General features: G+C 42.4%; 1 protein-coding gene across 2 annotated transcripts in view; it reads left to right on the top strand.

The window, feature by feature from the left end:
• The window catches only part of soga1 (suppressor of glucose, autophagy associated 1), a 118452-nt gene extending 111633 nt beyond the window's left edge, over positions 1 to 6819 (top strand). For both annotated transcript variants that reach the window (XM_056423296.1, XM_056423297.1), the window contains exon 24: positions 814 to 6819. In XM_056423296.1, the coding sequence (XP_056279271.1) occupies positions 814 to 963 (150 nt within the window). In that variant the 3' untranslated portion in view covers positions 964 to 6819. The remainder of the gene's footprint in view (positions 1 to 813) is intronic.
• The last annotated feature ends 3398 nt before the right edge of the window (positions 6820 to 10217 follow it).

Here is a 10217-nt window from a genome sequence, read left to right on the forward strand (position 1 = left end):
ACCTTTTCATGACCTTGACCATGACCTTTGACCCGATCGATCCCAAAATCTAATCAAATGGTCCCCGGATAATAACCAATCATCCCACCAAATTTCATGCGATTCAAGAAGATTTTGACCTTTTTCATTATCTTGACCTTTGACCCGATCGATCCCAAAATCTAATCAAATGGTCCCCGGATAATAACCAATCATCCCACCAAATTTCATGCGATTCGGTTTAATACTTTTTTACTTATGCGAATAACACGCATACAAAGAAATAAATAAACTAGAATGGGCACTCGGTAGAGCGCATACCTTCGCATATCACAAGATTGGGCATTGCATTATGAACATTTTGACATTAGTTGCATGCCTATTGGATAAAAATTTACCGTGCGATGGTAAAAAGAAGATTTTTACCTTTCCATGACCTTGACCTTTGACTCGATCGATCCCAAAATCTAATCAAATGGTCCCTGGATAATAACCAATCATCCCACCAAATTTCATGCGATTCGGTTTAATACTTTTTGAGTTAGGCGAATAACACGCATACAAATAAATACACGGCGATCAAAACATTACCTTCCGCATTTTCAATGCGAAGGTAATAAGTGGAAACAGATAGGTGCCTGAGATGGTAAATATAGAAAAATAGGCACTGCATTATGAAATGGTCCTCAAAACAGAAGTTGTAGTTGAGAGGATCAATTTTGCCCTTGTCTGGTCTTTTTTTAAAGTTAAAATATATGTTCATAATATAATGTGAAAAATAAGATGTCTACATACCTGAGTTTTTGATTAATAACACATCTTTCCATTTCCCAGGATGCACCCTGTGACTGTGCTGGCCAGTCCTCCTCCTGCCTCACCCGACCATCGAGAGCAGCAGCTCGCCATTCGGTCGGCCAGTGCAAGCACCGCACACAAGAGTCTCAGGCGGCAACCGAGGAGAAGGTGGACACCTGCAACGAGTGACGACCTCTTAAAAGACACACAACACACACACACACACACACACACACAATCAACACTGACTTCACACTTGTCACTGCCATGAAAGCGCATCACAACACATCAGCAAATGTACACGTAGACACATACAACCTGCCACACAGGTGCACTGCCAAACATCACGCCACACTGCTCGCACACTGCAAGACCCACTGCCACATGCACACATTCACAACACTCGTCTTGGACTGTACCATTCTGATGCCAAGGACAGGGAGGACAGAAACTCAGAGCCAGCGACAGATCCAACCATCACAAAACCTACCAGCATGACATAAAACACACACAATCTGACACGTAAACAAGAACAACTCTACAAAAAAAAACTACGATGCCAGGACCAGATCTACTAACCTCCCCTGCCCCCCTTAACAGAATAAGCTGTTTTGAAATATCAAATCTACCTTGATGATGTCGTCTTGCCACCATGTTGTCGGACAAGAAGCCATGTTGGATTTACAGATGAGCAGAGGAGGAAAAAAGGACATTGTCCCAGTTTGAGTATGTGTTGAAAGTGCATGTGCTACTTTGAGGGCCACAGTGTAAAACTGTAGAGGAGACACCTGTCAAAGCTGGAAAGATCTTCCACATCTGAAACCATCAATCTAAGATGATTTCGCCCTGAACTTTGTCGTCAATAATATTCCAGTGAGTGTTTCCAACAGGGAACTGACAACGCCACCTTCTGATTACACGTCTGTGTCATGCAGCCTGGTATTCAATGGTCCTCATGTTACAGCGGATCGCTAACGGAGACATTTGAGTTTCACTGGACTACAAATCCTAGCATGACCAGACTTGGACTCCATTGATTGATGGACTGGTCAGCTCTGCAAATGAGACCATACAACTGATTTGAGTGGACCTCCTACAAGTTGCTGCGTAGTAGCAAAACGAGACAACAAAAGGCTCCCAAGGCTTGTTTAGAAGAAGTAACTGGCCATTATGCTCACAGAAGGACTTTGGCCGCAAACACAGGGACGTTTTGTGGCATCGTAGTCATGATTACTAAACCATATATATATGAAAAAAAAACAACAACAAAAAAACACTTCGTGACGTTTCCTGATTGGAAAAATAATAGTTCTGGTTTCAACCTGTTACAGCAGGAAGAAAGTGCCTGTTCGTTTTCCTATTTTGAGATATTTCTTAACTGATGTCAAGATTCATCCTTAACCCTTAGATGTTCTTTAACCTAAGAGCGCATCTGCAGTCTTTGACTTGGCATTGGATTGAGGTGCACTGATAGGACGTTTTTAACTTATTTAACCAGTTTTTCAGAGGGCCTCAACAACGAGTTTGGCATCATGCTACAAAGCATTATGCTCAAAGCCAAAACATAGAAAGGATTCCAATTCACTCCATTCTGTAAAGAAAGTACAGAACATCGAGGTGGTTTCCACTAAATATCAATGTCACGGAATCTGAGTTACGTAATTAAGAACTGTTTAAAAAACTTGAATGATATTGACCCGATGTCTGTCAGCGTAATCGGTGCATCCCAACCCGGTCATGCTTCATGGCCTCAGATACGAGGCGTGTCTAAACTCCAAATGCTCATCGTCCAGAAACACTCACTAACTCTAAACAGTGTCCATGGAGAATTCAGATGCATTCCTTTTATTAAGAGTCTTTCCCAGATGTGTATGTGTGTAATTTGTATATATGTTTAGTCATCGAATTATCAATGGTATGTTGTACCAGTGCATCATTTCTAGGACTAGTGAAAGGGATAATATTTTAAATACTTCCTCTTTTCTCTCCGCTCTCCTCTCACGCACAACTGTCCTTGTGTATACCGCCGGTGTAGCTACTCTACGAATTGCATACACAATTTGACGAATTTAGCATTATAATGTGATCTTGGTGAACAACAACAAGCTAGGAGCTGTCCATTTGAAGCCAGAGTACTGAATGCACCGAGTTTTTACTTTTTGAGAAATACATCCAAGACAGTCAGATCCAACGATATGAAATGTCTTCAATAGGTTCTCCGCAGACTAAAGAGACGTAAAAGACGTGGGATACTGACACAATGGTCTTACTGGTGAATTGAAATTGTAAAACAATACTGTAACTGAAAACAATTCTATTTGAAAGGATTTTTAAATTCCATTTCTTTCTCCATGTTGTGTTTCTAATCAAATAATAGATATTCAAAGTGCCTGTCGGATCAGCTCACACCAAAACTGGACTCCATAAAAAAAAATACACACACAAAAAAACACAGCAGGCCTTTTTTTTAAATGAGTGAGATTGTTTTTATGCACATAATTGCGATCAGGCTGTACTAAGCAAAGCTAGAATAAAGTACTGTACCACAGTGGAGGACAAAACAGATGGTTTACAGGTATAGTAAAGTATAGTATATGCACACTATACTAACTTTTTTTATACCAAGGGTATTTCTGGAAAGTAAATTATTTCTAGTTTTGTTTATTTTATATGGATGTTTTTACTGATTTATAAGCCTGTTGTTTCGATTATTTCTACTTATCATGGTGATACTTAGTGTGACATCTGCTTGAATTGAGTCTCAGCTGCAGTCTGAGCATTTTTCTCCATCTCTGCACACCATTTAATGACTCAGCAGTGACTCAACAGTTTAAAATAGGGCATTACAGTGCATGAATTTAAATAACACAGTGAGGAAAACCCAAAAGGCGGCCACCTGTCTCCACTCAGACCCTTGACGCTAGTAGAAAACCAATGATCTGAAACCATCCACCGCTTCAAAAGCTAGACAGATAGATATCGGACCAAAATTATACAACAGGTTGTTTTCGCCAAATGGTCTGATTGGTTAAAGACCACATGAAATCATATAACCTCAATAAAATGATACACATCCATTCCTGTTCACATCTAACAGGAAGCGTTGAAGTTACCTCACAACTATTTGACCACAACAGTCAAAAATGGAGGGAAACAGCTCGCTAAGACGCTAACACGCTAACTGTTCACTTAGCAAAGCGCTGACCTGTGCGTCAGAACTAGCTTTTCCCGACTGGGAAAAATAAAACATTTTGAGGGTAAAATACCACACCTGCAGCTTAATCCACTTTTATTCTGCTTCTCTATTGTTATGTTTGCTACAATTATTCAAAATGTGGCAAAATAAACTGCTTCTGTGTGGCACTAGCATGGTTAGCTGTTTGCATTTGTTACACACAGCAATGAATGCTAATGTTGCTAACATTTTTAAATGTGACGTTCCTAGTCAAGAGGTCTGGCACATTTCAATTCAGATTTACAATCAACAACCAATGAAGATATAAAACACTTGACTACAGGCCTTAATAGGTTTGAATCAAAATTGGTAACGATACATTTGACACTTCGCAAATATTAGCCTCTTATGCTAATGACTTCCTGCACAAATTACAGCACACTCTGCATGTCAAGACATTTCATAGCTGACTATCTGGCCAACATGTTATTATCTACACAAAATAGTTCAAACAAGTTAGTAGCCTAATGTCACGGTAAGAGAGACATTTAAAAAACACTGAATACATTTTTCCATACGTTTGGTGTCCCCATTTTGTCTGCGTAAATAAATAAATACAAAAAAGAGCTGAAGAAGTTAATTCACGGTACATTACTGTAATGCAGTACAGTAATGAAATTATCTCCCACCACACATCAGGATGAGTGGCTAAACCCACAAAGGAATCAACCCTGATATTAGGTCTGGCACTATTTCCGTTTTTGGATAATAACCACAGAATTTGTCATAGTAAAGCTAAAATCGATCACAAATTCAAACATGTAACATGTAAAACAGCAACCAAATGCCAGTATATATATATATATATATATTGATTTATTTGTGGGAACACTAAAAACAACAAAACCAGACAAAAACCTGGTGAGTAGATGAGATAAAAGAAAGCATTCTGTAGAAGGAGGTAGACCTTGGTAAGTGATGACAATATGGCAAAGTGAGATTATTATTATTAATTGAAACCAAAATAAAAGCACAAACCTGTTAAATCTCTATTAGAGAACTGTTAGCATAATTTGCTAAAACAATTGTCATTTTATCATTCATATATTCAGTACAAATATTAATGTGAAAGTCCCTATTGTGGCCCAGCTCTATGACACGAGTGAAACAAGAATTATTGATTGTGAGAAAGACTCTTGCACTTTTTACACCATTATATCAAACTCTGAAACGTTCATTAAGTAACACGACAATAAGATACACATGTATCTTTAACGTTACGGTGCATCAATTCAATTCAGTTTATTTGTATAGCCCATTTTCACAAATTACAAATGTGTCTCAGAGTGCTTTACAATCTGTACATATAAGACATCCCAGTCCCATCACTCTTAATGTGAACGTTACTTTGTGCCTCACCTCTGCAAAGAGTTCTGGCTTGAATTTAAACACAAATTTGTCTGCAACTATTTGACTGCATGAGGGTTGATTACATCTTGAGTTAAGATCAGATGTCTTAACATGTAGAATGATCTGTCTTTGCATACATTTTTGATTGTCGTCCTCCTTAACATACATTTTGACTGACCATATGTGCAGCATACCCATAAGGCACCTCAGTGTCAGGAGTATAGTATGACTTAGGAAAAAAAATAGTTTTGCTTTAGTGTGACCAGACCTCCAAATGGTTACAATTTCGGACCAAGTTTATATTTTGGTATGAGCCAACCTCCAGTCTTGTGTCGAAACATCACGTTTTTTAGACATGATACGATAGACGGCTGCAGCACACATTGAGGCTGTGGATAAAACTGCCACTGTTGTTTTGACGTTGGGACTCATTTCATATTAGAGGACACAAACTAAATACAGGACAACGTTTCATGCTTTTGCTGATTTGAACACGTGAAATAATTTGTTTATAATGCTTTAAAACTTGTGATTTTTCCTATAGTAACATCTGATGTGACGTATAGCTGGAAATACACCTCACAGCTCCTTTTGGTATCTCACATGGATGTATTTTCACCAGCATAAGGGTCAAAACGCTCTCCAACCTCGATGTCATTGATCAGTTCTGCCTCTCCGGCCTTTCCACCTGCCTGCCAGGTGATTATATTTGCTCTGCCCCCTCAAGGTACAAGTACCAGACATAGCAGCCAATGATAGACAGTTGTATAGGTCACACATCCTCACCAGCCAATAACTGATGACCTCTTACAGGTTGCATGGCACAAACCACGAGTCTCGTCGTTCCCTGTGTGTCTCTCAGCCTGTTGCCTGAAAAGCAGCCTTTTAAATGTGTTTTCATTCCATTCATATGATCATTACATCCTGGGAACATGTTAATTAATTCTTTGCTGTTCATTACCTAGAGACTGCCTGTATATTGCTTTATATAATCTGCTCTTGTCTTTTTATAATGCCTGTTTTCTTGAATAAAAGGAGAATACAATGAATGACAAAGTAAATAAAGGAAATGTGGTCCCCCCCACCCCGCCCCCTTGTATATCAAATTGGAAAAGAAAGAAAAGTACTATCTCTCTTCTCTTGTTTCTTTGAGAACAGCTGAATGTCAACAGCTGATCCGAACCAGGTCGCTGTGGAAGTATGTAGCTCTCTCCCTGTATAGACCACACATACCCATTTATTCTGTACATAGGTGCATTTTCAAGCTGACGAAAGCAAAAACAAAGGGCAGCAAACGTTTAACGATTGAGTTGAGGACATTTGATCAAAGTGGATTTTTTAAGTGGTTGAGGATTTAAAGTTTGTTCTTTTTTCTCTGACCGATGTAGCTTGTAAAACAAGATATTATAACTGCCTTCTGTTTGTCATAACATTTACAAATAAATAATTGTTGGAATTTAGTGTGGTTGGCATTCTTGTCATTTTGGTACATATTGAGCTCAGGTAAAATGACCCAATTTTTCCCAGCTGTACTCTACCGCCTTTGAAAACAGATTAGTGGCTATAAATTGAATATAGGGAACTAAATCAGTTTGGTTCATGTTGCGGCCATCACTAAAAGTAACCAACGGTGACAGTTGTTCGTAGACGGGCAGCAGCAGTCCTCAGTGTAAATCTCCGTGAGATGCCTCGGCTGTGAAAATTATTATTATCTCCATGAATACAGGAGACCTAACTCATCAAGTTGAGTGGACAGATGGTGTTTTTTTGCGAAGCACTTGGAAAACACAATATGGAAGATAGAATTACCAAGTAATTCGGGAGTGCTCCCTTTCCCCTCTTAAGCAGCCAGAACTGTAGACTTAACAAACTCTGTAATTGATTATAATTTTTTAAGGGAAGCTATATAATATTTTTTTCCGTGTTTGTCTTGAATCCCCAAATGGCTCTTCAAGTGAAATGAAGCTGGTATGTTTTGGAAAATCTGTAAAGATAGGAGAGAGACAATGAGAAGAACATTGAATATTACATTACATTACATTACATGTCATTTAGCAGACGCTTTTATCCAAAGCATTTCAACCTAGAGTACAAACTAAGAACAACAAGAATACAGGAAGTAACATTTCCTCAACAAAGTCGAACTTCAAAAGTACCATAAGTAAGTGCTATTTAAGTGCCACTGTAGTGCAAATCTGTGTTTTAATCCAGATATAGTCGGAAAAGGTGTGTTTTCAGTCTCCGGCGGAAGATGTAGAGACTTTCTGCTGTCCTGATGTCAGTGGGGAGCTCATTCCACCACTGAGGAGCCAGGACAGCAAACAGTCTGGATTTCGAGTGGTTAGCTCGAGGTGGAGGAGTCACAAGTCGATTGGCTGTTGCCGAGCGGAGCGAACGTGCCGGGGTGTACGGTGTGACCATATCCCGGATGTAGACGGGGCCCGATCCGTTCAGAGCACGGTCCGCCAGAACCAGTGTTTTGAAGCGGATGCGAGCAGCCACCGGTAACCAGTGGAGAGCGCGGAGGAGCGGAGTGGTGTGGGTGAATTTCGGGAGGCTGAAGACCAGTCGAGCTGCTGCATTCTGGATGAGCTGCAGAAGTTGGATGGCCTTAGCAGGTAGACCAGCCAGGAGGGAGTTGCAGTAGTCAAGGCGTGAAATGACCAAAGCCTGGACCAGAACCTGTGCCGCCTTCTGAGTAAGAAGAGGACGTATTCTCCTGATGTTGTGCAGCATGTACCTACAGGAACGCGTTGTCGCAGTGATGTTGGCCGTCAGGGAGAGTTGACTGTCTAGTGTCACCCCGAGGTTCCTGGCAGTCAGGGTAGGGGCCAACACAGTGCTGTTGAAGGTGGTAGTCAGGTCATGGGTGGGGGAGCCTTTCCCTGGAAGGAATAGTAGCTCGGTCTTGTCAGGGTTGATTTTCAGGTGGTGAGCAGACATCCACTGAGAGATGTCGGTCAGACAGGCAGAGATTCGCGCCGCCACCTGTGTTTCGGCCGGTGGAAACGAGAAGATCAGTTGGGTGTCATCAGCATAGCTATGGTAGGAGAAGCCATGCGAACGAATGACAGAGCCGAGAGAATTTGTGTACAGAGAGAAGAGGAGGGGACCCAGGACGGAGCCTTGAGGAACCCCAGTAGTGAGAGGACAAGGATCAGACACAGATCCTCTCCAAGTTACCCGGTAAGTGCGGTCGTTAAGGTAGGAAGAGAAAAGAGCGAGTGCAGTGCCTGAGATCCCCAGTTCCTGAAGAGAAGAGATAAGGATCTGGTGGTTCACGGTGTCAAATGCTGCAGAAAGGTCTAGAAGGATAAGGACAGAGGAGAGAGAGGCTGCTCTAGCAGTGTGAAGCTGCTCAGAGACAGCAAGGAGGGCAGTCTCTGTTGAGTGGCCGGCCTTGAATCCAGACTGGTGAGGGTCAAGAAGGGTGTTACTGTGGAGCTAGGAGGACACTTGGTTAAAGATAGCTCGCTCCAGAGTTTTGTAGAGAAAAGGAAGAAGAGAGACCGGTCTGTAGTTGCTGACTTCAGACGGGTCGAGCGTGGGTTTCTTCAGGAGAGGGTTGACTCTTGCCTCCTTCAGAGAGTTGGGGAAACAGCCAGTTGAGAGGGAGCTGCATAAGATGGGTGAGAAAGGTCAGAAGGTCAGGAGCAATAGCTTGGAGAATGGGAGACGGGACGGGGTCACGGGTGCAGGTGGTCGGTCGAGCGGAGGTCACCAAGCTAAGAACTTGATTGGGAGACAAGGGGGTGAAAGAGGAAAGAGAGGGGGATGAAGAAGTTAGTGTTGGTGAGGTGATAGAAGATGGATTAGTAAAGGAGGAGCGTATGTCGTCTATCTTGTTTGTAAAGTAGTCAACAAAGTGGCTCGGCAAAAGGGTGGAAGGAGGAGGGGGACAGGGGGGATCAAGGAGGTTGGAAAAGATAGAGAAGAGTTTTTTGGGGTTAGAGAAGGAAGACTGAATTTTGGTCAGGTAGAAAGAGCTTTTGGCTGCAGAGATAGAGGTAGAGAATGAGGAGAGGAGAGATTGATAGAAGAGCAGGTCTTCCGCTTGATTCGATTTGCGCCATTTCCTTTCCGTCGCTCGCAGGGTGGCTCTCTCGGCGCGCACCGAGTCCGACAACCACGGAGCCGGAGAGGATTTCCGAACCGGTCGTGTCTTAAAAGGACAAAGAGAATCAAGAGATGAAGACAGGGAAGAGAGGAGAGTGTCTGTGGCAGAGTTAGGCTGCATGAGTGAGAAGCAGTCAGTTGAGGGGAGAGCAGATAGGACAGAGGAGGCCAGAGAGGATATGTGTGGGTCATCAGTACCAGAGAGTGAGAGAGAGTAAGAGATGAAGAAGTGATCAGAGACATGGAGAGGAGTTACAGTGAGGTTAGAGGTAGAGCAGCTTCTAGTGAAAATATAGTCAAGGTGGTTGCCGGCTTTGTGAGTAGGAGGGGAGGGACTGAGTGAGAGGTCAAAGGAAGACAATAAGAGTAATAGATCACATGACTTCTGTCTGGATGTTGAAGTCACCCAGAAGGAGGAGCGGGGGGCCGTGTTCCGAGAAGTTCGATAGGAGGACGTCTAGCTCTTCCAAGAAATCTCCCAAAGAACCAGGGGGACGGTAGAGAACAACAATGTGTAGTTGAACCGGATGAGTAACCGTCACAGCATGAAACTCAAAAGTCAGTGGGATAAAGAGTGGAAGCGGGTAGGGAGAGAAACACCATTTGGGTGAGATGAGTAAACCTGTACCTCCACCCCGACCAGAGGGTCTGGGGGTGTGGCTGAAGGAGAAGGCAGAGGAGAGAGCAGCCGGGGTAGACGTGTTGTCTGCTGTGATCCAGGTCTCAGTGAGAGCCAGGAAGT

Source organism: Pseudoliparis swirei, chromosome 9 (assembly GCF_029220125.1).
Source record: "Pseudoliparis swirei isolate HS2019 ecotype Mariana Trench chromosome 9, NWPU_hadal_v1, whole genome shotgun sequence".
In the NCBI taxonomy this organism is placed as follows: Eukaryota; Metazoa; Chordata; class Actinopteri; order Perciformes; family Liparidae; genus Pseudoliparis; species Pseudoliparis swirei.